The sequence below is a fragment of the Rhinoderma darwinii genome, chromosome 8 (assembly GCF_050947455.1).
Source record: "Rhinoderma darwinii isolate aRhiDar2 chromosome 8, aRhiDar2.hap1, whole genome shotgun sequence".
In the NCBI taxonomy this organism is placed as follows: domain Eukaryota; kingdom Metazoa; phylum Chordata; class Amphibia; order Anura; family Rhinodermatidae; genus Rhinoderma; species Rhinoderma darwinii.
Window position 1 is genome coordinate 94,313,749 of NC_134694.1, and position 26,955 is coordinate 94,340,703.

The 26,955-nt window shown below is 41.6% G+C and overlaps 1 protein-coding gene across 1 annotated transcript in view; it reads right to left on the minus strand.

Annotated features, from left to right (window-relative positions):
- Positions 1-15,929: 15,929 nt before the first annotated feature.
- Positions 15,930-26,955, minus strand: part of LOC142659614 (transmembrane 9 superfamily member 2-like) — a 41,176-nt gene continuing 30,150 nt past the window's right edge. Inside the window, exons 15-17 of the mRNA XM_075835908.1 lie at positions 26,814-26,925; positions 23,542-23,713; positions 15,930-16,749 (exon numbers count right to left, since the gene is read on the minus strand). Of these exons, the coding sequence (XP_075692023.1) occupies positions 16,682-16,749; positions 23,542-23,713; positions 26,814-26,925 (352 nt within the window). The 3' untranslated portion in view covers positions 15,930-16,681. The remainder of the gene's footprint in view (positions 16,750-23,541; positions 23,714-26,813; positions 26,926-26,955) is intronic.

The following is a 26,955-nucleotide window of genomic DNA, read 5'->3' on the forward strand; positions in this document are numbered from 1 at the left end:
CACCATTGAAATCAATGGTGATGCAAACGGAAACCTAAGGATTGTTTCAGTTTGGATTCCGTTCATGGTTTCCCCTGACGGAAAGCTCAGACGGAACCCATGAACGGAGTCCCTTAGGCTAGATTCACATGAGCGTGGGGACGTCCGAGTTCCCTTACGCATGGGTCCCGTTTTCACTGATCCCATAGTCTTGAGCCTATGGAGGGATCAGTTGAAATGGAACAGGTTCTATTTTTCAACGGACCGATCACACGGTTCGTTCACAAAAAGGCTGTGTGAGCGGCCCCATTGAAAATCATGCGTCCGTGTGATGGCCGTTGTTTTAACGGCTGTCACATGTACGTATTCATGTGAATAAGGCCTTACCTGTAGCACTTCTGCTGTTAGCAGGTCTATATTTAACATACGGGCAAACAAAGCATATGCCAAGGGCATTAGAGTTTAGTAAGGTGACACAGAAATGGGGGTATGTTCATTTATTTTTTTACTTTAGAACTGTTTTTGAATACTGGTTTTAACAAAATCTACTAGGGACGTGTGATAATGGGAACTTAACCGAGTTCTTCTGCAGTATAAACATGTTGCTTAAGGGTATGTGCACACACACTAATTACGTCCGTAATTGACGGACGTATTTCGGCCGCAAGTCCCGGACCGAACACAGTGCAGGGAGCCGGGCTCCTAGCATCATACTTATGTACGATGCTAGGAGTCTCTGCCTCGCTGCAGGACAACTGTCCCGTACTGTAATCATGTTTTCAGTGGTCCTGCAGCGAGGCAGGGACTCCTAGCATCGTACATAACTATGATGCTAGGAGCCTGGCTCCCTGCACTGTGTTCGGTCCGGGACTTGCGGCCGAAATACGTCCGTCAAATACGGACGTAATTAGTGTGTGTGCACATACCCTAAAGGGTTAGTCCCATCTTAGACATTTGTGGAATATCCACAGGATATGGCATAAATGTCTGATAGATGTGGGTACCAGCTCTGGTGCCCTCTGGGGTAAGCACCAAACTTGAAGACCTATAGAATCCCTTTATTAGGGCAATATAGACTATGCCAAATTAAATTGATTCCGAGTTAATTTCTAGTGCAGAACCACTTGTAATGATAGCTCTGTCTTCAGATATATTCATTAGAGAGTGTCCAGAGATGCTAATTGTCAGCAAATTTACTGACAGTAAATCTAATGCCTAAGTAAATATAGTGGTCAATAATATGAGACCATTTACCCCAATTACAATGATGCATTTGTTTAAAAATAATATTTCTAAAACTGTGTAATATTGCCATTCCCTTATCATTGTTTTCTACCTGGTTGCTTTTATTTAGGCATCTTGGTGATAGATATTGGTAATATATATAATCAGATTTATTTTAGAAAATGGTCAGCAAATTTGTAAGCATTGGTAACAGAGAGGAACCCAAAATTGCATATCTCTGTTGTGTAGAATTCAGGCTGCTTTTGTATGCACTTTATACTAGAACTAAAGGGTTAACCCTAGAGGACAAATATCTATTTGTACTGAATTATTCAATAAACAAAACATTTGATTTACCAAAAAATGTAAAAGTTTTATTCACAACAATTTCCAATTTATGACAAGTTTTTTTTATTTTTTATGATTATGTCTCAATCACCATCAATTGTGGTTTTTTTTTAAGCTAAAACCAGAAACGGAACCCAAACAGAAGAACTAAATAAAGGAAGGTCTTATAAGTCTGCTATCCTGGATCCAATCCTGGTTTTGGCTTTAAAAATGCATGCAAAATCTGCCGCAAATTTGCACTGTGTGAACAAGGCCTTAGGGTGTAAAATTCTGAGACTGAAAATCAATTCAAGTTATGTGAACAGGATTGATTCTGCAGCATGCACAAGTTCCATTCAAATAAATGGGACAGCCTCAGAAATTTCTGCAACAGATCTGCTTAATATACCCTTATTCTACTGGAGAAATGTGTGGAAAATTCTCGTAAAGGGGTTGTCCAGGATTAATAAAAAATAAATTAAAAAAAAGGTTTTTTTACCATATGTTGCCATGTTAAAGGGAATTAAGCAGCTTTATCATTCTTTTTGATGAAAAATTCTATCATCTTTAGAGCATGTTCACCCAGGGCGGATACACAGCGTAAAAGCACACAGCGTATCCACCCTGGGCGCCACTGGGAATTTCGGCCAAAAAACGCACCAGATTGTAGTGCAGTTTTTCGGCCGGAATGTCCGTTGCAGAAAACTGCACATAAAAAAAGTTTGATATTTACACAGCCACGGCGACTTGTCCATCTGTCGTCCTGCAGGGCGGCCTCCTGGGATGTCGTTTAATCCCATGTGACCACTGCAGCCTGTGATTGGCTGCAGCAGTCACATGGAATGAAACGTGATCCCAGGAGGCCGCCCTGCAGGACGAAGAAACAGAATTCTGGGTAAGTATAAGTTTTTTGTTTTTACGCTGCTTTTTTGCCATCTGCTATTTGTTGTAGGTTTTACCTCCCCATTGAATTCAATGGGGAACACCCGCAACAAATAAGTGGCGATTACACAAATACAAGACAAGCTTCGGATTAAAAAAACGCACCGCAGGTCAATTTCTGAGCGTTTTTTTCCGCTTATCATTTACGCAGCACTTGCTAATGTATTATGCTGCGGATTTTCGGCAACGAAATTCATTGCGGAAAATCCTCAGCATTTGCGCTATGTGTGAACCTGCCCTTATTGTTGCAAATGCTTCCCCTACCTTCCCCTTAGGGTATGTTCACACGGCAGCGTCCAGTACGCCTGAAATTACGGAGCTGTTTTCAGGCGAAAACAGCTCCTGAATTTCAGACGTAATTGCTCGTACTCGCGTTTTTCGCGGCGTCAATTACGGACGTAACTGGAGCTGTTTTTCAATGGAGTCAATGAAAAACGGCTCCAATTACATCTCAAGAAGTGACATGCACTTCTTTGACGCGGGCGTCTTATTACGTGCCGTCTTTTGATAGCGGCGCGTAAAAAAAAAGCCTGTGTGCACAGAACATCGTAACCCCATTGATTTCAATGGGCAGATGTTTGCCGGCGGTTTGGAGCCGTATTTTCGGACATAATTCGAGGCGTAAGACGACCGAATTACGTCCGTAAATAGGGCGTGTGAATATACCCTAACAGGCCACTTATGGCCAATTTACAAATCTATCCCGAGCATCAACTTTGAGGTACAAACAAAATGGGATTTACACATAAAAATAAAAAAATTGGGGATATTAAACATGGCTTGTATGACATTAAAATTAAAATCCGCTATTTTTCCAGAATGAGCGCCACTCTTATGCCAGCCATGGCAGCTGTGCTGCATTCACTTAAATGGGTCGGAGTTGTAATACCAGATGCATCCTATGGAAAGGAGTGGCGCTGTTTCTGAAAGGAAAAACAGTAGATCTTTTTTTTTTTTAATCTCATACAACCACTTTAATTTTCTAAACATCTAGAATGTAAAATACTATCACACAATGTTGCACCCTATTGAGTGGTCTGTAAGGGATTTGTATAAATAACATGTCATGTAAGTATGTCACTCACATTTATTCCACAGATCTTGTTAAATACTGTGAACAGCAACTGGGCCATCTGGAGAAGTCTCTGTAGTAATCCCTTTGAATTATCACCTGTAACCCTCGTGTCCGTGATTAAGTCACGGTCACGCCACATTTCCATGAAGTGTAAGGTTGGAAGGTTGCGGTAGGTTTCAGATGATAATAAAAATGAAAACACTCTGGTCAGATATAACGTAGAGACTTTCACACTATATTTCCCACAACCAGCGGGACAGCACTGAGAAAAGAGCATGTAACTCCCGCTGTTCTTGTGCGGAGCAAAAAGCGTTTGCGTGACACCAGCCTCATTGTTGCTCGCCAAGATCCATTGTAGCGAACGAAGGAAAAAAAAAACAGGGACGTGAGGGGCCAGGCTAATATCTTATTCCAACTTACTAAAAAAAAAAAAAGCTAAACCTTACCAAAGATTTTAATCAAATTCCCAAAATTAGGAGTCAGAGTTTAATGGTCATACTGGTGCAATAAGGTAAAAACAAAACCATATTCTATATTAGGCTGGGGTTAAACAGCGACATTTGTGACTTGTGGTATAATCACAGGATTGCCGTGACGCAACTTCAATATTTTCATATAGGAAAGTGGTCCGCGACTTTGTTTCCGATGGGGAATTTTTTTAAGTCATGATGCGGTAATTCCGCGATTTTACAGGCACTCATGTGAACGAATGTCCCCATGTAGCCACAGCCTCACATTTGTGTATTCGGAATTAAACCATATGCAAAGAAAACCTCAGAACTTACTCCCAAAAACAGGATGCCTCAGTTGCATAGTTAACTGTGAATATAGAGAAGATGCTCAATTGGGGCTACGTAGAAAATCTTGAGGCTATAGGGCCGGTATATTAGGTATAAGAGCAGAGATCAGTTATGATCCACTTGGCAAAATGCAGCGTTAGCGCTTTTCGTGGTGTTTTTATTTATTTATTTTTTTAATGCAGTTTTAAGTGTGACCAGAACTCTATAGTAAAATATAAAATGCACTACACACAACTGCGTTTTGGTTTGTGGTGTTTTTGAGGCAATTTTCCCATAGGCTTCTCTATAGGACTTTATATACGCCAGAAAAAAGCATGCACAAAATGACATCATATGAAAGACGCCACAAAACCGCATGTTACATTTGAAAACTAGCAGCGTTATTAGAAAAGTGTTTTTGATGCAGTTTAAGACGCCTGAAAATTTGTGTGTGTGGAGGATGCAGCCTATTTTGGGCTTTCAGGACTAAACATTTTGGGGGGGGGGGGGTTCATTGCTGCATTCCCACTTTTTTTAATGTTCCCAGCGATGTAGCTGTATGAGGGCTTGTTTTTTGCGACGCGAGTTGTAGTTTTTATTGCCACCATTTTGGGGTAGATCTAATTTATTGCACAAGTTTTATTTATTTATATTGTGGGGGGGAATGGAAAAAAACACTTTTTTTTAATAAACTGTTTACCATGCGGTATAAATAACACTTTTTCTTTATTCTTCTGGTTGGTAGGAATACGGTGATACCAAATTTATATAAGTAGTTATTTTACTGTCGGGGCTTTCCAAGAGCCATAATGGTTTTCATTTTCATCAAGGACATGAAGCTATATGAGGGATTGATTTTTTTCGGAATGAGCTTTGGTTTGTATTGCTATTTTGGGCTATACATAATGTATTTTTATTGAGGTGGTTTATCTTTTTATCGAGAGGATGGCCTGGGTCTGCCAAAGCAAGAGCCACCCTTTGTGTGTCTCTCCCTCTGGCTTATAAAGGGGGCTCGGGGCCCAGGTCCCAGCTTTATGTCTATATGCCTTAATATGGCATATGAAAATAGGTTGTGCTCATGAGACATCTGCTAATATTTCATCACCATTTACCATGATCTCAGTATCCACCAGGACCAGAAAATAAAGAGCTATTTTTGGAATAGATATTTAATTACTATCAACAATGCTGTATTCTAGGCTCTGTTCACATCTGTGTTGGAGGCTCCGTTAGTGGCCTCAGTCAAGGACTCAGCAGAAATTACCGGAAACAATATTGCAGCATGCTGCGCTGTTGTGGTTTCCGGTAAAAGTACGGACACCCGATGGAAAGCCAACGGAACCCATTAAAGTCATTGGTGTCCGTGTTGCACTTCCGGTTTCCCCTTGTGCTGTTCCTCTGACGGAGCAGAACAACTAAAAGCAGTGACGCAGGTTGGAACTCTAAGGGTATGTTCACACACACTAATTACGGACGTCAATCGGGCGTTTTTGTCCCGAATTACGTCCGAAAAATGCAGCTTGAAAGCGCTGACAAACATCTGCCCATTGAAAGCAATGGGCTGACGTTTGTCTGTTCACACGAGGCGTATATTTACGCGCCGCTGTCAAATGACGGCGCGTAAATAGACGCCCGCGTCAAAGAAGTGACCTGTCACTTCTTGGGGCGTAATTGGAGCCGTTATTCATTGACTCCAATGAAAAGCAGCGCCAATTACGTCCGTAATGGACGCGGCGTTCAAGCGCCTACACATGCCGTTACGGCTGAAATTACAGGGATGTTTTCTCCTGAAAACATCCCCGTAATTTCAGCCGTTACGGACGCGGTCGTGTGAACATACCCTAAAGGGTATGTTCACACAGCTTATTTTCAGCTGTTTTTCGGGGACTAAACTCCTTGAAAACGGCTGAAAATACGGAAACCGAAAAACTGAACACCTCCAAATATCTGGCCATTGTTTTCAATGAGAAAAACAGCGTTTCGTTCCGACAGGGCGTTTTTTTTATGCGGCTGCTTGAAAAAAAAAAGTTGCGTACAAAATGCCCCGTAAAAAGAAGAGCATGTCACTTCTTGAGCAGTTTTTCATTGGGTCAATCGAAAAACAGCTCCAAAAACGGCCAAAAAAAACGTTGAAGTTTAGGAACAGCTGAAAATCAGAGGCCATTTTCCCTTGAAACCAGCTCCGTATTTTACAGCCGTTTTTCATGTGAACATCCCCTAACAGTATATAGGATGGAATAAATGGGAAGAAGGAAAGAGGCTGGCACTGCCAAAACCGCACAGTCGGAATAGGAGTTGAAATATGGCTTGCTTACTGTTGGATGATTGCAGGTAAATTGCCACGGAGTTGCTCTTCGAAAGAATAGCACAAAAAGCTGGATATATATATAGTAGAGGAATGATCGAGGCACTCACCGAAACTGGCAAAAAATTCGTTCTTTATTACAAAAGAGGATCTAGGTCAGGATGTGGAAATGCCTACGGCCGTTTCACGTGCTGGTACACGCTTTCTCAAGGCCCTAGCGTCACTTCCTTCACCTGCCTTTTTATACACAAATTAGTACACATTGTTACATAACAAAAAATTAAAAAAAGACAGGGAAATGCACAGTATACTTTGATGGTTAATACAACTGGTGCATTCTAATCTTAGAATATCAAAATTACAATACCAAATACTCTAAAAACAAATAAGGTTCATGTTAAAAACGAACTCAGATCATTCCGATCATTAAGACCGAGCGGTCCTAGTGCACCTGTCAGAGAAATAATCTCTGCCTCTCTCTGCAGCAAAGATTTGTGTCTGTCTCCTCCTAACACCAATGGCTGAATGTGAACAATACCCACAAATCGCATACATCGAGCGTTATTTTCATGTTTCTCCTGCATATGTTGTATCAACCTAGGGCATCCCTCACATGTATTTAGTGATCTTATATGTTCACGAAATCTTACATACATAGGTCGTATAGTTTTTCCTATATAAAATCTACCACAATCGCAGATTACTGCATAAACAACATATTGAGTCCTACAGGTTATTAATCCATTAATTTCAAACGTAATGCCCCCTAAATTCAGGTTCCTTGTACGTATTATGGAATTGCAATAATTGCATTGACCACATCTGTGGTTACCCTTTGGACTATTAGCTGTCAACCAATTCTCTTTGCACTTCTCTTTTTGGGAAAAACGTCCCCTGACTAAAATATCTTTTAAATTTTTACATCTACGAAAGGATACAATTGGTTTCCTAATTGCGACTTCCATAAGTAATGGATCATTCTCAATTAGGTGCCAATTGTTTCGAATACTTGTTCGGATAACATCACTCATTGGGCTATAACCGAAGGATAGAACAAATCTCTGATCTTTTTTCATAGGAGTTTTTCGACTATGTTTTTTATGATGGAATAACGATGTTTGTTTAATTTCACTAGCTCTATTTAAAGCATCTTTTACCAATTGTACCGGATAACCTCTTGCTTCCAACTTTTGACTCATCTCATCTGCCTGTTTATAAAATGTCAAGTCACTACTATTAATTCGTCTTAGACGTAAAAATTGAGCATAAGGTAAAGATTTAGTTATATGTCTAGGGTGATAACTATCATACCGCAACAATGTATTAGTGGCTGTTGGTTTTCGATAACCTTTAGTCTGAATTACTCCCTCCTCTATTGTTACATATACATCCAAAAACTCAATTTCTTGATTACCAAATTTATGTGTAAAACTCATATTTGACGAATTTGCATTCAGGTATTTTACAAAGTCTAGAAACTCCTGCTGGGTACCAGACCACACTACAAAAATGTCGTCTATATAACGTAGGTATAACTGTAGGTATTTGGCATAGGGATTAGAAAGATTGTATATCATTTGTTCTTCAAAGTCCGCTAAAAATAAATTCGCAAAAGTCGGAGCTACGGGAGTACCCATCGCCGTTCCTGACTTTTGTCGATACCAGATGTCATCAAATTGAAAGGAATTGTGACTCAACACATACTGTAATGCCTCACATATGAAGTCAATAAACGCATGATCACTTTTAGTATACTGCAATTGACGTCTAACGGCCTGTACACCGGCATCCTGAGGGATACGGGTGTATAGGCTTTCGACGTCAATACTAGCCAATTTGAATCCTTTTTGCCAACCAAAGTCCATAATTATTGACAAGAAATCTTGTGTATCCTGTAAATAGGAAGGAATATTTTTTAATAATGGGCGCATAACCCAATCCAAATAGCGTGAAAGTGGCTCAGTAACTGATCCAATTCCCGCTATAATGGGGCGGCCCGGGGGAAATTCCATTGATTTATGTACCTTTGGGATGAAATACCAGTATGGTCTATTGGGAAATGGTATAATTAATTTCTCTCCGAATTTTTCAGAAAAGAAACCACCCTCAACCCCCTTTCTCAATAGTGATCTCAATAACCTTAGGTATAATGAAGTTGGTTCCTGTTTGAGGATTTCATAGACCGAATCGTCATCTAACTGACGATGGGCCTCCTGAATATAATATTCTTTGGACAGTAACACTATATTCCCTCCTTTATCTGCCGGTTAATTTTTTAATTTTTTGTTATGTAACAATGTGTACTAATTTGTGTATAAAAAGGCAGGTGAAGGAAGTGACGCTAGGGCCTTGAGAAAGCGTGTACCAGCACGTGAAACGGCCGTAGGCATTTCCACATCCTGACCTAGATCCTCTTTTGTAATAAAGAACGAATTTTTTGCCAGTTTCGGTGAGTGCCTCGATCATTCCTCTACTATATATATATCCAGCTTTTTGTGCTATTCTTTCGAAGAGCAACTCCGTGGCAATTTACCTGCAATCATCCAACAGTAAGCAAGCCATATTTCAACTCCTATTCCGACTGTGCGGTTTTGGCAGTGCCAGCCTCTTTCCTTCTTCCCATTTATTATATCCAGTGTATTTGGGCTAGAGCACGCCGATAGAACCAGCCATGGAAAATAATCCAGTGGATCATGTGGAGCCTTTGGCTACTTTGGATTCAGCAGCGCTGATCGCAGGTCGTATGGATGTGGATGCGTTTTTTGCACAATGCAATCTCCAAGATGAGTTGCAGGTGATGGGCACAAAAGCTCTTGAAAATAAGGTCATGTTTTTGTCCGAAAAAGAAGTCAAGTTGTTTTGGACTGTTAACTCCTTACAATCTTACAAGGACTGTAATAGATCACCTAGAGGCTTGCGTATATATAAAGAAATTTCGCAATATCATGATGATATGGAATTTGCTGCACAGTGGAAACAGCTGCATGTACAACATTCACTCAATTTAACTGAGTTAATACTGACCCGCACTGAAAAAGAATATACATCTATAAAGGAACAACTTGGTAAAGCCAAAATGGAATTAAAAACGAGATTAACCGAAACACAATTCCAAATGTTTATTAAGAAAGTTGATAAGAAGGTTATTCCTATCCAGTCAGAAACAAAAGAAAGGAAAAAAGATAAATTTATCCGAGATAAAGGCGATTTTGATACCGGTCATATCTTCAGTTGGGGTAATCGGAGGATACGAAAATTTAGACGTCAAAGGATCCAGCATAAATCAACTGATTACTGGACTACTGATTCGGGATCGGATTCTAGTTATGGAGAAGAGGTGACCAGGCATGGTCCGTTGATGGACATTTCTACCAGTTCTGTAATTGAGGGGAATAATAACCCTTTAGGAGGAGCATCAGAAGGGGTCGTCAAAGGCAGAAGAGGCAATTATGCAGGAGTCAAGCGAAAGCAGGTCTCTTGGAGACAGTAAGAGACTGTTCTTCTAATAATGCAGTTTCTATATCTGATTTCGATGTACCTGTTTCTACCAATGTAACAACTGTGATTAATCTGTCCGATCTTATTTTGACTCCAGATTGTTTGTCTCTGCTTTCAAAGGGCTTTAACTACTGTATCAATTCTGAATTTGATTATACTAAATTTGAAATAGATCTTTACAAATCAATACGTAAGATGAATTTGCATCGGGTTTTTTCTGGTCATGTTTCTGAAAAGGTGCCTCCTATTGGAGAAAGGAAAGTTACTGTAGGTAATCTTGGCTTTAGTTTAAATGATAATTTTTCTGCTGAAGATAGAAAAATGTTACATATTTTAATGGATGTCCCTATTGAAGAAGTGGACTGTGAATCACAATCGTACAATATTGAGAAGTTTCAGGGTGGGAGACCATCCACCTTCAACCCTCCTTTACCTGCCGGTTCACAATTAGATTTATTTCAAAAAGAGGTTTTACGTGATGTAAAATGCCTCATCTATCCTTCAGCCATTCCTAATCTATCAGTAGAGGAAAGAAAGGCATTGAAATGGTTAAGTTCTAATAATAATAATATTATTTTAAAACCGGCAGATAAAGGAGGGAATATAGTGTTACTGTCCAAAGAATATTATATTCAGGAGGCCCATCGTCAGTTAGATGACGATTCGGTCTATGAAATCCTCAAACAGGAACCAACTTCATTATACCTAAGGTTATTGAGATCACTATTGAGAAAGGGGGTTGAGGGTGGTTTCTTTTCTGAAAAATTCGGAGAGAAATTAATTATACCATTTCCCAATAGACCATACTGGTATTTCATCCCAAAGGTACATAAATCAATGGAATTTCCCCCGGGCCGCCCCATTATAGCGGGAATTGGATCAGTTACTGAGCCACTTTCACGCTATTTGGATTGGGTTATGCGCCCATTATTAAAAAATATTCCTTCCTATTTACAGGATACACAAGATTTCTTGTCAATAATTATGGACTTTGGTTGGCAAAAAGGATTCAAATTGGCTAGTATTGACGTCGAAAGCCTATACACCCGTATCCCTCAGGATGCCGGTGTACAGGCCGTTAGACGTCAATTGCAGTATACTAAAAGTGATCATGCGTTTATTGACTTCATATGTGAGGCATTACAGTATGTGTTGAGTCACAATTCCTTTCAATTTGATGACATCTGGTATCGACAAAAGTCAGGAACGGCGATGGGTACTCCCGTAGCTCCGACTTTTGCGAATTTATTTTTAGCGGACTTTGAAGAACAAATGATATACAATCTTTCTAATCCCTATGCCAAATACCTACAGTTATACCTACGTTATATAGACGACATTTTTGTAGTGTGGTCTGGTACCCAGCAGGAGTTTCTAGACTTTGTAAAATACCTGAATGCAAATTCGTCAAATATGAGTTTTACACATAAATTTGGTAATCAAGAAATTGAGTTTTTGGATGTATATGTAACAATAGAGGAGGGAGTAATTCAGACTAAAGGTTATCGAAAACCAACAGCCACTAATACATTGTTGCGGTATGATAGTTATCACCCTAGACATATAACTAAATCTTTACCTTATGCTCAATTTTTACGTCTAAGACGAATTAATAGTAGTGACTTGACATTTTATAAACAGGCAGATGAGATGAGTCAAAAGTTGGAAGCAAGAGGTTATCCGGTACAATTGGTAAAAGATGCTTTAAATAGAGCTAGTGAAATTAAACAAACATCGTTATTCCATCATAAAAAACATAGTCGAAAAACTCCTATGAAAAAAGATCAGAGATTTGTTCTATCCTTCGGTTATAGCCCAATGAGTGATGTTATCCGAACAAGTATTCGAAACAATTGGCACCTAATTGAGAATGATCCATTACTTATGGAAGTCGCAATTAGGAAACCAATTGTATCCTTTCGTAGATGTAAAAATTTAAAAGATATTTTAGTCAGGGGACGTTTTTCCCAAAAAGAGAAGTGCAAAGAGAATTGGTTGACAGCTAATAGTCCAAAGGGTAACCACAGATGTGGTCAATGCAATTATTGCAATTCCATAATACGTACAAGGAACCTGAATTTAGGGGGCATTACGTTTGAAATTAATGGATTAATAACCTGTAGGACTCAATATGTTGTTTATGCAGTAATCTGCGATTGTGGTAGATTTTATATAGGAAAAACTATACGACCTATGTATGTAAGATTTCGTGAACATATAAGATCACTAAATACATGTGAGGGATGCCCTAGGTTGATACAACATATGCAGGAGAAACATGAAAATAACGCTCGATGTATGCGATTTGTGGGTATTGTTCACATTCAGCCATTGGTGTTAGGAGGAGACAGACACAAATCTTTGCTGCAGAGAGAGGCAGAGATTATTTCTCTGACAGGTGCACTAGGACCGCTCGGTCTTAATGATCGGAATGATCTGAGTTCGTTTTTAACATGAACCTTATTTGTTTTTAGAGTATTTGGTATTGTAATTTTGATATTCTAAGATTAGAATGCACCAGTTGTATTAACCATCAAAGTATACTGTGCATTTCCCTGTCTTTTTTTAATTTTTTGTTATGTAACAATGTGTACTAATTTGTGTATAAAAAGGCAGGTGAAGGAAGTGACGCTAGGGCCTTGAGAAAGCGTGTACCAGCACGTGAAACGGCCGTAGGCATTTCCACATCCTGACCTAGATCCTCTTTTGTAATAAAGAACGAATTTTTTGCCAGTTTCGGTGAGTGCCTCGATCATTCCTCTACTATAAGTATATAGGATGGTTTGGATATTTGGCTTCTGTCCCAGAAGAACTGTTGCTTTTCAATTATTTTATGCTATTTTATATCTATTCAATACTCATCCCCACCCATCTCTGCGGTGATAAGTCCAGTATAAGACTATGACGCACCGACATTTGCATGCGCTGTGTATTCAGCTTCCAATAAAATGTTCAGTCACTGGACATCTTGCCCAAAGTGTAATGTTAATCTGTGTTCCTGGCAAATCAAACACAAATCAATCACTATTTACTCCGACGTGTCAAGTGCACTTTCCACATTACATCTGGAAAATATTTTTTTTGGCAGTCTTCCATTTTAATATCATGTATATCCATGTCTCCACAAACATAATCTGATACACGTTTCCTTTACAGACAGCGGACATAGGGGAGAAGAGAATTCAGAAATAATTTTGTGGGGATTAAAATTAATCTGTGAGCTAAACATGCAGCAATATGGCCGATAAGAAACAGACTAAGATCAATAAAACTTGTGAAATGACATTTGTCATCATTGCTTTTGCTAAAACAACATTGTACACGGATTCTTCATACATTGTAACATAATATCCCAGCAGATATTGGGCAACAAACCTCATGTAGTCATGTAAAAAAAAAAAAATAATCCCTCAGCACGGAGATCACATTAAACAGGATAATTTTTTTATTTTTTTTTTGTCCAATTCAGACATTAATCCTGGGATATTGTAGTCTTAGGACCTGTTGACATCAGCATTGCTTTCAGTTGGTGGTTTTTCCGGCCAGAATTCCCTGCGTGGACCAGGGCGGATATGCGGCGTCCTTTTATGCAGAATATCCGCACTGTGTGAACATACCCTCACCATTATTCCTATACTTTCCCATTTTTGTATGCTGTACACCTGTTTTTTGCTTCGGTGTACGTTATGATCTGCCTTTAAATATTTTTTATGTATCGTATGTTCTTAAGTGAATCAATAAAAAGATTTCATTACGTACTTCGCCTGATCGCACCAATGTGGTTGTGTAGTTTCACATTTTTGCATGGCTGCAGTCTAATGCCACATTCACATCATAAACGTATCCCACTGTGTGGCATACGTGGCCAGGGACTGGCCCTGGGAAAAATCTTGCCGTCGCTGTCTATATATGTACAGCGACGTCAGGAGCTTTCCCAGGCCAGAGTCCTTGGTACCGCATCTACTAGTGCTCCGTTCAGGGAATACTCCAGCCAGAGATTCCGGACCCGAAAAACCCCGACATCACTGTCCACATATAGACGGCGATGTCGGGAGCTCCCCGAGGCTTACATTTAATGTTTACTTGTGAAGGATACCATAGAGTAGCATCGGTCACTCTTGGGCTCACATATTAAAAAATGCATACCATGTACGCATTACATTACAGTACGGGACAGTTGTCCCGCAGCGAGGTAGGGACTCCTAGCGTCGTACATAACTATGCTGCTAGGACCCCGGCTCCCTGCAGTGTGTTCTGTCCGGGACTTGCAGCCGAAATACGTTCCGTCCTTTACGGACCGAACATGCTCGTGTGAATCCAGCCTAACCATTATCTATAACCACATACATGCAAAGATATCCTGATAGAATGTGAATGATTTTCTCATGGAAAGAATATGGTCATCTAGCAATTCAATTTTAACATTACCCTTGCCTCATATAGGAAATTCTATGTAAGGAACACTACAGCAGTACAAGTTCAATGTATCCATGACAACCAGCTCATGAATGTATAGGATCCAGTCCACATGCTTCATTACCCTACTAGAAACAATCAGGGCGTGCAAACTGCAGTAGTGACAATTCACCAACTACTAGTATAAAAGAAGAGATTCCCCAAATTCAGAGAATCCCCTTTCAAGATTTTGATAGGGAAGAATATGGCATGGACCAGAATAATCCTTTATTATACTACATAACTCCCATTCTCTTCAAAGCGGAGACCAATGTTTATTTTGATGTCATGTAAAGAATGCTGGGCCTAAACTTTTTGTATTATACAGATCTATGCCTTATATAAAATATGCATGTTCCCTATGATTTAAAAAAAAACAAAAAAAACAAAACTTACAGGACATTGACATTCTTGAAATCCACAATGGAGGGCGCGCGCGCGCGCGCACGCACGCACACACACACACACACACACACAGACACACACACCTGCTGGTTCAGATAAAAATCCATATGTGATTGCACCAACGATGAGATCAACTGATCATAATTATTTAAATTATGGCCCCCGTTTGTAAAGTCCATCCGGTAAAAGGTAGGGCAGGTCATCATCTTACCAGGCGCTGTGTTGCCGAAATATCCGGGATGCAATTATGTCATGTGATCGCACTGTGATTGGCCGATTCTTACAGCGTCTGTGTGGATCGGTAGTCTCTTGTCACTATGCATTTCTATGAGATGTTCCAAAAAGGTTTGCTGCACAGAGTTGCATATGTGAAGTCATGCCCCTTCCCGCTGGACCATGCCCCCTTTCTAGCTAAGCTACACCTCGTCAAGCCTGGCATAAAGTGTCTAAAACAGGCTCAATTTAAGCCAGAAATCGAGCGCATTTTGAACAGTAAATCTGCCCCATTGATTTCAGTAGGCACGGTGTTGTGCAACGATGTCCCACCCTTCAAGTGCTCCTATATAAAATGATCAGAACTGTGCTCTGCCCTAAAGAACAGAAGAGTTCCTCTTTTCTCCTGTTATGGGGCACTGTGGTATCATTCACATCTCCATAAAGTTATGAAAAAGTATGTGCCATGGCAAATCATAACCATGGTAAAGACCAAACGTTCCATGGGACACTTGAATGATTATGCTCTGGCATATAACAATTCATAGTGGCTTTCGAGGTAGAGGAGCAGATATCAATTATTTAGATCAGTGGTGGTCAATCAGCCGCACATGAGCCCACATAATGTCATCGGTTCACCCCCACCGATTTAGATGCAGCATAACTTGGCATATCAATCACCAAGACAAAAGTCAAGTTGTACTTTCATAAAAGATTTTAAGAAAGGTTATTGGTCTTAGTAATTTTATTGCACAAAACAAGACATAGGCAAAAGTCTGGAAAATACATGCCACCGGTTTTTGGTATGTTATCCCTAGAAAACTTGGGATTTGTATCTTGCTCTTCCCCGGGGTTTCTCGACAAGAGCATGAAAGCATCATTTCTTTTTGTATATACATGGGAGATGCTTTCTAAACAATACAATAAGAAGACAAAACATTGAAACACTGAGCAGCTAGTGCAGACTTGCTAGAAAGGGTTAAAAAGAATAAAAATGAACGGATCTTCTTAAATAAGAAAAATTCAACTTTTCCCAGAACACAGAACGCATGGAGAACATAATGAAACTTTATACATCAGAGGTTTAGTTGTACAATGTCTGGAAGGCACGGTAGCAAAAATGATATATGGCCTTGAAAGCATTGCGGGATATCAAACAACATCATGGTCAGCCATGACTTACTACCGGTCATGGATAAAAGAGGAAACACGCCCAGTCATTGCTGAATGAATCCGTCAACGGCTCACGCTTGTGTATTTACAAGAACTGGTGATTAAAAAAAAATGCTAATAATAATAATGAATATAAGCACATGACGGAACGTTGTAAACAGTCTCCCAAAGTGCTCGCCCAAGCAGGTCTCCATATTGTGCCACCCCCAATATGCTGCTATTCCAAGTCTTTAAACGGTAGCATCTTCTTATTCTTGGAGTCATATGTTGTGACCGTATCTGTGCAAATTTCATTGCAAGTCTTGATTAATCCACCTTTACCACACTGTATATCTTCCTGACAAACCAGTAGCAGGCAAAGAAACCAATGGTGCCTGCAGAGGGAAAAAAATTATAATTCCTGTTATTCCCAATCATTAAACTTGCAAAATACAAACATATCCTGAACATATAGTGTGCAGACTACAATGTCTCCATGGTTACAGACTACAAGCAGACCCTGGGTGTAGTCAGAACCTACAGTCATGTGTTATTCCTTTCCATTTGCCCCTCTATCTTTAGCAAGAAGAGGGCAAAGTGACACATGACCGCAATATCAGACTACATAGGGTTTGTTTGTAGTCTGTAACCATGGATACACGTAGGTCTGCAAAATCGCTCTCCTCTCCTGGACCCTAAACCAACACCACTAGGGCCGGATCCTGCATGTAGAGGAAATGCACAAGTCTGCACGAAAAATCTTCAGCATAAAATTTTTTTGTAGAAATCTCATCCACACGCTGCAGAAATTTTCCACACAGAAAATACCTGCCAAATTGTACTGCGGATTTCACCTGTCAATGTAGAAAGGTAAAAGCCATAGCAAAATGTGGACACATGTGGATTTTGCTACAGATTAACCACGGACTTGGGACAATATCCGGAGGTGGATTTGTGGTAGATTTTTGCGCCACGTGTGGAACTGGCCATAAAGAAGTTTTCCCCACAAATGACAGTTATATCCACTAGAATGGGGGTCCCACATCACCCATTTCTACTTACCAAACGACTGGGAGGAGGAGATTAAATGGAGCGGCGGTCATAGATGGAGTTGAAACAGTCGAGCACTGTACTCAGCTGTCTGTCAGTCATTTGTGAGGAAAACCCCTTTAACCCCTTAACGCATTATCATGTAACTGTACATAAGCTGAGCATGCTCCATACACAGCGGGTGACATTTCACTCCACAAATAATTTTTTTTTTACCTTCCCAGTACAATTATGCGGTACAATAAATGGTGCCATGAAAAACTACAACTTGTCCTGCAAAAAACAAGCCCTCATATGGTTATATAGACGGAAAAATAAAAAAATGATAGCTTTTGGAAGGTGGGGAGGAAACAAAAAAAATATATAAAAATCCGGAAAATGGCAGAGGAGGGAAGGGGTTAACTACACGTATCAACATACTATGGTGGGAATAGATCTGTACTGGATTTCTGCCTTTGAATGTAAACAGGAAGCAGAGATCTTGAAAAGTTAGCGAGAGGGACGCATTAGGCTATGTTCACACGGAGTATTTTGCAGGTGGAATTTCTGCCTCAGAATTCCGTTTGGAAGTTTGAGGCAGATTTTCCTCTCCCTGCACGTCGATTTTTGTGCGCTTCTCGCAGCGTTTTTTGCTCATGGCCATTGAGCGCCGCGGGCATAACACGCAGCGAAATAGGCTCTCTCTGCCTCCCTTGATGTCAGTGGGAGGTCAGAGGCGTAAACGCCCGAAGATGGGGAACGTCCCTTCTTTCTCCCGGGAGACGGTTTTACCGCTCGCGGGAAAGAGACGCCTCCGCCGCCCATTGAAATCAATGGGAGGCCTTTTCGTGCCGTTTTTTGCAGCGCAGTTTCCGTGTCAAAAAACTCTGTGTGAACATAGCCTTAGGCCCCATGCACACGACCGTAAAAACTCCCGTAATTACGGGCCCATAGACTTCTATTGGCCACGGGTACCTCCCTGTATGCTTACCGGATGGTGCCTGTGCCGTTGAAAAAGATAGAACATGTCCTATTTCAGGCCGTAATTACGGCACGGGCAGCCCATAGAAGTCTATGGGGCTCCCGTAATTACGGGTGACTACGTCTGTGCACCCCTGTAATTACGGGAGCGTTGCTAGGCGACGTCAGTAAATGGTCACTGTCCATAGTGCTAAAAGAGTTAAACGATCAGCAGTAACTGTTTCAGCACCCTGGACAGTGGCTTCCGATCACAATATAGATAAAGCTGTAAAAAAAAAAACAAAAAAAAAAAAAAACAGACGTTCATACTTACCCAGAACTCCCTGCTTCTTCCTCCAGTCCGGCCTCCGTGGATGACGTTACAGCCCATGGACTGCCGTTTCATCCAGGGAGGTCGGACTGGATGTCAAAAGAGGGACGCGTCACCAAGACAACGGCCGGGGTACGTATGAACTTCTTTTACTTACAATCGCTGCGTTCCGCTGCGGAAACTCTGCCCGAAATGGCTGCCCCTTCTCTCTATCCACCATTGATAGAGAGAAGGAGCTGCCGATTAGTGCAATGCAATTTTGCATAAAAAAAGGGTCACATGGACTGCCGCGTCATCCAGGGAGGTCGGACTGGATGTCGAGAGGGGGACGTGTCACCAAAACAACGGCCGGGTAAGTATGAATTTCTTTTACTTTTATTACGGAAAGGGCTGTCCCTTCTCTCTATCCTGCACTGATAGAGAGAAGGGCTGCCGATTACTGCAGTGCAATTTTGCAGCCAAAAACGTGCCCGTAAATACTGGTGCCATACGGGTCGAATACGTGTGACCAAGGACCCGTATTTACGGGTGGACAAATATATGGTCGTGTGCATGGGGCCTTAGAGTGATATTTGTAGTAACACCTGAATTTAAAGTAAAACTCCACTCAAAACTGTTAAATCTGTAAAGATGACTTATTAGCTCTCCTGACATGTCCGTTTTAGTAAATACGTGTATTCCCCATGAAACAATTCTGGAGCATATTATCTCTGTTATTCCTCCTGGGAATGTATGTATAAATATCGACTGGACATTACTATTCCCCTTATCAATAGGGTGTGTCTCTACACAGTGAGGCCTCATGCAAACGAACGTATTTTTTTCCTCTCGTAAATACGGGTCCTTTGTCCCACGTATTCGACCCGTATTTACGGACCCTTTTTTTATGCAAAATTGCATTGCACTAATCGGCATCTCCTTCTCTCTATCAGTGGTGGATAGAGAAAGGGGGCAGCCATTTCGGGCAGAGTTTCCGCAGCGGAACGCAGCGCTTGTAAGTAAAGGAAGTTCATACGTACCCCGGCCGTTGTCTTGGTGACGCGTCCCTCTTTTGACATCCAGTCCGACCTCCCTGGATGAAACGGCAGTCCATGTGACCGCTGCAGCGGTCACATGGGATGAAACGTCATCCCGGGAGGTCGGACTGGAGGAACAAGCAGGTAAGTTAACTTTTAATACTATTAACTCCAGCGGTAGTCACTGTCCCAGGTGCTGAAAGAGTTACTGCCGATCAGTTAACTCTTTCAGCACCCTGGACAGGGACTATCCCCTGCCGTCGCCTAGCAACGCTCCGGTTATTACGGGTGCACACACGTAGCAACCCGTAATTACGGGAGCCCTAGACTTCTATGGGCCTGCCCGTGCCGTTATTACGGCCTGAAATAGGACATCTTCCATATTTTTCAGCGGCACGGGCACCTTCCCGTAAGCATACGGGAAGGTACCCGTGGTCAATAGAAGTCTATGGCCCCATAATTACGGGTCGTAATTACGTGCGTTTTTACGTTCATGTGAATGAGGCCTGACTGTCAGCATGGATTGGCTGCGCCCGAGTGTGTAGGGATACAGCCAATTGCCAACCGGAATGGTAACCCCCAGTTTTCGATTTATTCATACATTTCCTGGAAGAATAAAAGAGAAATGGTACATTGCAGCACTCTGAGGAAAGGTAAGAAAATTTACATACTATTGACATCAGTTCAGCAGTTTTTTTTATTAATATAATCAGAGGGGTCTTTAAATCAAAAGAACCAAGAAAACAAAAAAAACGCATCAAATGTCAGTGCAATATATACACAGCAAAGAATAGCTTAAAACCAAGGAAAATGCCTTTAAGTGCAGAATTTCAGTAAAAACAGGCAAATGCAGTAATCTACACGCGTTTGCAGTAATAAAAAGAAAATTCTGTAAATGTTTCCCACTCAATTTGAAACGCTGGCAGAATGAGCAATAAATTAGCAGAGCTTAAGGTTGGATCTGTCTAAACATACATTAGGAAAGTGAAAACATACACTTGCAGACAACTGCCTCGCTGCATTAATCGGAGCAGATTGGAATTCATTCATTTACATTTTTTTTCCATGAAGTGGGCTTTCTCGTACTCCACAAGACAGGCGGCAATTTTTTACAGGCAGCTACAAAGACAAAATTGGCTGTGTATGCAAATATTTACCGTGCTTCTAAATAAGAACCAGTAGTCACAGCAACTAAAGCAATTTAACCAGCTTGCTCGCTTTTATATAAACACCCTGCTATAGAAACAGAGCGGTTGATGGAGAGTACGAAAAAAGGAAATCTTCCCATTGTCATCAATGACACGCCAGCACGAAAGAAAAGCAAAATATATAAAACCGCGTTCTGCATATGTGGCGGAAACATTAATAAAACAATGAATTAAGTTAAGCCTCAATAGAGTGCTGGAAGGGGCGGCAGCGAAGAGAAAGTGCTGGAAGGGGCGGCAGCGAAGAGAAAGTGCTGGAAGGGGCGGCAGCGAAGAGAAAGTGCTGGAAGGGGCGGCAGCGAAGAGAAAGTGCTGGAAGGGGCGGCAGCGAAGAGAAAGTGCTGGAAGGGGCGGCAGCGAAGAGAAAGTGCTGGAAGGGGCGGCAGCGAAGAGAAAGTGCTGGAAGGGGCGGCAGCGAAGAGAAAGTGCTGGAAGGGGCGGCAGCGAAGAGAAAGTGCTGGAAGGGGTGGCAGCGAAGAGAGTGCTGGAAGGGGTGGCAGCGAAGAGAGTGCTGGAAGGGGTGGCAGCGAAGAGAAAGTGCTGGAAGGGGAGGCAGCGAAGAGAGTGCTGGAAGGGGTGGCAGCGAAGAGAGTGCTGGAAGGGGAGGCAGCGAAGAGAGTGCTGGAATGGGAGGCAGCGAAGAGAGTGCTGGAAGGGGAGGATCTGCATCTCGTAAGCAGGCATTTGCTGGCCACCCCTCCACTTAGTCCCCGCCTGGAATTGGCGGCCCCTGCTCTCAAAGTAGGTGTGGGTCCCAAAGGTGTGACACGCTTCTATCAGACATTTATGGCATATCCTGTGCATATGCTATAAATATTGGAGATGGGAATAACACCTTTAAGGAATTTACCCCTCTAAAATCTATGGTAAAAACAGAAGCTGGTATTAATGATATTATGTATTCAAAGTGAGGCATTTAAAGACGACTTGCCACTTTGCACTATTTAGGGCAATTAACCAGTTCAACTTATATGACAATCTCGTCGATACCAGCGCTGTTTTTCTTTTTTCTGGACCCCCTATTCCAGAGATATGGCCCACGGTTGTGTTGGCTCCCTATATGCAAATTTACAATAGTTAGGCAACAGGGTGGAACTAGCTTCTCTGCCTCTGACGAATCAGGATGAGACAGCTTGAGAGTAGTTCACACCCTGTTGGCTAACTACAGCAAATTAGCATATAGGGAGCCAACACAACAGTGGATCATATTTCTATAACATTGGGGTCTAGGTAAAAAAAAAACGAAAAAAAAACAAAACAGGGCCGGAATCAGGGAGACAGCGGCATTCAAGTCAGTTAAATAGTTCAACTTATATGACCTAGTGACAGGTCCTATTTAAAGTTCATCCAGAGCATGTGCTTCTAGAGTCAACGGTTTTGGAATCAACCATCTGAGGTGCTGCATGTCAGTCAGAAAGCAGCACTAAAGCAAATAGCAATTGCAGCCAGTGATTGGCTGCAGCGGTCACATGGGATGCAAAGTAATCCCAGGAGGACAGACTGCAGGAAGGAGGGCGCTCTGGGTAAGTATGATTTTTATTTTTTCTATAGTTGCGATTTTTGCAGCGAAATAGCTGCGGATACGCCGCAAAAGTCGCAGCACTTTGCTTTCTGTTGCGGGTTGTGCATTCCCATTGAATTCAACGGGGAAAACCCGCAACGGAAAAACAAAATTGCAGCATAAATTGACATGCTGCGGAATTAAACTCTGCACCGCAGGTCAATTTACCAACGTTTACGCTGCGTTTTTTCCCCGCAGCGTGGGCATGAGATCTTCTGAATCTCATCCACTTTGCCGCTACTGTAAACGCTGCGGAATTTCCACACAATTCCGTTGTAGAATTTCCACAGCATTTACACTATGTGGGAACCCGGCCTAAGAAGCATACAAGTTTTCCATCAGACTTCTCTCTAGGAGATCAGTTCCTTGGTTTCACCATACATGTTGCAACTGTGCTGCAGAGATCCCGCTTTACTCCTGTACATAGAAATCTCTGGTAGGAAGAATGAAACATTGTTGTCTGAGATACAGTTACTATATCCCTCTGTATGGTTCATTTTCCAAGCAGCAGCAGTTTTTGAGAACATGAACCCCAGATACTGAAGGGCAGATTTTCCATTGGTGTTGCGCCAGAATTCTGGCCTAAGTTGCACTGTATTTTTGGCGGAAAAAAAATTCTGACAAATTCATAAATGAAATGCACCAAAAAGAACAGACTGGACCGACAAGGCATGTGACGTAGTGAAAAGGGATATGGCTTAAGATGTGACAAATATTGGCAACAGAAAAATTAATAAATGGAAAAAAATAAAATAAAAATAAAAAAAGAGGTCTCAAGTAAGTCAACAAGAGGTGGTATGAAGTTAGACTGAAGTGTATAAAGATGCACCAAATTTATCATTTCACTGTGATAAATTTGGCGCATCTTGCCGCATTCTAAGCAGATTTACCAATAGCATCTTAAGTTCAAAGTTTCAGATGTATGGTGTGCAGGGGTCCTCCAAAACAAGGGCGGTGAAAAGGTTAACACCAATTCTAGAGCGCACACATTTTTGACTATCCCCTGCACATCCCATTATTTTGCAAACCAGAACACGGAGATTAGACAAACAGTTCTGGTAATTATCTGTATAATTGCTACTTACCTGTAAACAGGAAAAAAATTAAAACCATGATCATCGTGTACCAAAAGAACAAAATGGTGCTAGCAGTTCCTGTGATTTTAAGCTTAGAGAAGAAATCATAAATCGCATAGATAAGAAGGTAAACAGCGGTGAATCCACTCGTTAGGAAGGATCGCCACCACCAATGGTAATCCTGCAAGGAAATGGAAAAAAACAGGAGTTCTAGAGACAAATTTGTGGCATGTGCGCTGTTTACAGGTTTGAGATACACACACATACATACAAATACACAAGTTTTTTACGTCCATGGTGCCCCCGTGCGGTTCCCGTTTTTACTGATCACCATAGGCTTGAGCCTAAGGAGGGATTCATAAAAACGGAAGATAATAGGACAGGTTCTATTTTTCAACGGACCTTTAACACATTTAAAAACATGTATATACAGTATATACCGAACAAAACATAACCAAATACATGTAGGGCACCGTATATAAGGGGAAATCATCTAGATATGAAACTGGATCAACAAACCAGTCAGAGAGCCACCTGACTCATAAGAGCCGTCTGTGATACAGATGAACACAAAGGCTAAAAGAATCAAAAAATTAGAATATAAAAAAAAACAAAAAACCTGTAATATGAGAATACAAACCTAAACTCACCAGCAACAAAGCAATTAGTCAAAGGAAAAGGAGTGGACATTGAGCGTGCACACCTGTATAGAAAGTTGTAACAAACACATTGGGGGTAGACTTAACAGTTAAAAGCCCCCCCCTCCCCCATCTTAAAAAGGGATGGCATATCGCCAGGATATCCCATTAAGATCGGTGGGAGGTCCAACCTCTGGGACCCTCACTGAACCTAAAAATAAAAATTGGAGGGGGCCACAGGTTTTAAGTGATGCGCCCTCTTCACTGTTTTTTCCCCGCACAGCATCCCCCGACATCCACTGTGCAGGGAACTCCGGCACAGCCCCAGATGCAGTTCCCTGCACAGCAGTGTGGCTAAGAGTACTACAGAGCAGGAAAAACAGAGAAAAGGACGCAGCACTGAAAAAGGGTTGTGGCACCTTCATTCTCAGGATCGGTGGGGGCCTAAAAGTCAGACCCCACCGATCATAAAGTAACGTGCTAGGGATACACCTTCACTTTATAAAGATGGGAATAACCCCCTAAAACCCTTTAGGCTGAGTTCACACGGGGCTAATACACTGCATAAAAGCAAGCAGCGTATCCACCCTGTGTGCCGCAGGGAATTTCGGGCGAAACACCGCACCAAATTGTGTAGAAGTTTTTCGCCCAGAATGTTCGCTATGGAAAACTGCAGCATTTCGATGTCCTGCTAGTAGGCCGGCCTCCTGGGATGACGTTTCATCCTGGGATTGGCTGCAGCGGTCACAAGGGTTGAAACTTCATCCCAGGACGCCAGCCTGGAGGAAGAAACACAGACTTCTGTGTAAGTACAAGATTTTTAATTTTTTTCTGAGTCACTGCAAATCCTCTGCCAAAAACGCAACATCTATATGTTGCAGGTTTTTAAAGCCCACAACAAATAAGCAGCATTTACGCATATACAATGTTCATGCTGCGGGTTAAAAAAAAAACTTTTTTTTCGTTCAGTATTTATGCAGCATGTGGACGAGACTTGTTCCATCTCATCCACTTTGTTGCTACTATATTATGCTGCTGATTTTACGGGAAAAAAAACAACGCAGTATTTACGCAAAAGTGTGAACTGAACCTTAAACTCTTTTCAGAACCGAATACTTTCTTGTATTTTTTTGGCACACTTAATACTTTTGCTGTGATGAGTAAGTCAACTTTGCTTTTTATAGCATTGCTTTCACTAGTGTTGCAAATCATCTCCTTTCAGTGTGTCTACTATCTGCTTTTCACTGGTGGTGTGCTGGTAAGGCCCTGTTCACACGGCGGAACCCGCCACAAAATTCCACCTCCCATTCATTTCAACGTGAGTCGGAAGCTTCTTTTTTCCCCCCTCTAGATGATTTTTTTTCAGCTAGCAGGAAAAAGAAACATCCTGCTCAATCTTTGGACAGATTCTGCCCAAACCTCCCATTGAAGTCAATGGGGGATGAATCTTCCGCAGCAGATTTTGCGACGGGACCCGCCACACATAATCCATCGTGTGAACATAGCCTAAGCATGCTATCCAGTCATCGGTGGCTTCTTAGTTGCTTGTGAGAGCAGCCGCCGAGCATGTGCAATGGCATCCTCAGCTTCCCCGAGCAGCGAGTGAAGAGCACAGAAGGTGGAATCGCTAAAAGAGTATAAGCAGCCAAAGGACTCCGATAAATATATTCCAAAATCAGGCAGTCCTCCAGGGTATAAATGAAAAAAAAGTGTGGTACTTTATTTCTCCATATGCCCAATGCAACGTTTCAGCTCTACCATAGAGACTTTCGCTTGAGAATGGATAAAGTACCACACCTTCTGTCATTTATACCCTGGAGTGAAGCTTGATTTTGGAATATATTAGGTATTGCAAGTTCTGACATCCTAATTACCAACTGATTAAAAAGGGAATAGTAGCGTCTCAATAATAGTAGTGTCCGATTCAACAATGTTTATTACAACTTCCCATAAGATCTTACACTCCAAGGAGTCAACTCACGTTTCCCTAGGATGACTAATTGCAGAGATTAATTTCAAGGGCTGAGAAGTAACACGCCGGGGGGCTCCTTTAGGTAAAAAAAATATATACATATTGGAGCGGTTATGTGCATTAGCAGCAGCCGCAAGCAGCGGAAACCATGCCCATATGCGGTGGCCAACGGCCGCAGGATTTTGCTGGCAAAGCCAAAGTATTACTGGAAAAATCACAAGGCCATTGACCACCGAACGTAGGCATGGCTTTGTCTGAATGTGGCCCAAATATAGCAAAAAAAACAAAAAGGCCCCACCCAGCTTTCATTTGCCATATGATAAAAAAAAATAAAAAAATTTGCTTAGCTTGGCGTAGTTCGGCTTTGTTCACATCTGCGTCAGGGCTCCATTTGTGACGGACACAAACGGAAACCATAGGTTTCCATCACCATTGATTTAAATAGTAACGGATCCGATGCCAATTGTTTCCGTTTGTCTCCGTTGTGCAAGGGTTCCGTCGTTTTGACGGAATCAATAGCGTAGTCGTCAGAAAACTCAGACGGAACGGGACCCTGGCGCAGACGTGAACGAAGCCTTAGTCTGTCTGGCACCTTGGCACATAACAGAGGAAGGCTAGATTTGGCAAGGCCCTTTTAACCATATATAAGTGAGCTCTAATTGTATAAATACCTCTGCACATAGATGAAAGTAACAAAGCAAGATAGTAGCCTCTGAACAAGTGATCAGGAGTATTATGAATACCAGAAACAGGAAACCGAACATATAGTACATTTGATGAGACCTACAAAACAAAATACACACAAGAACATTT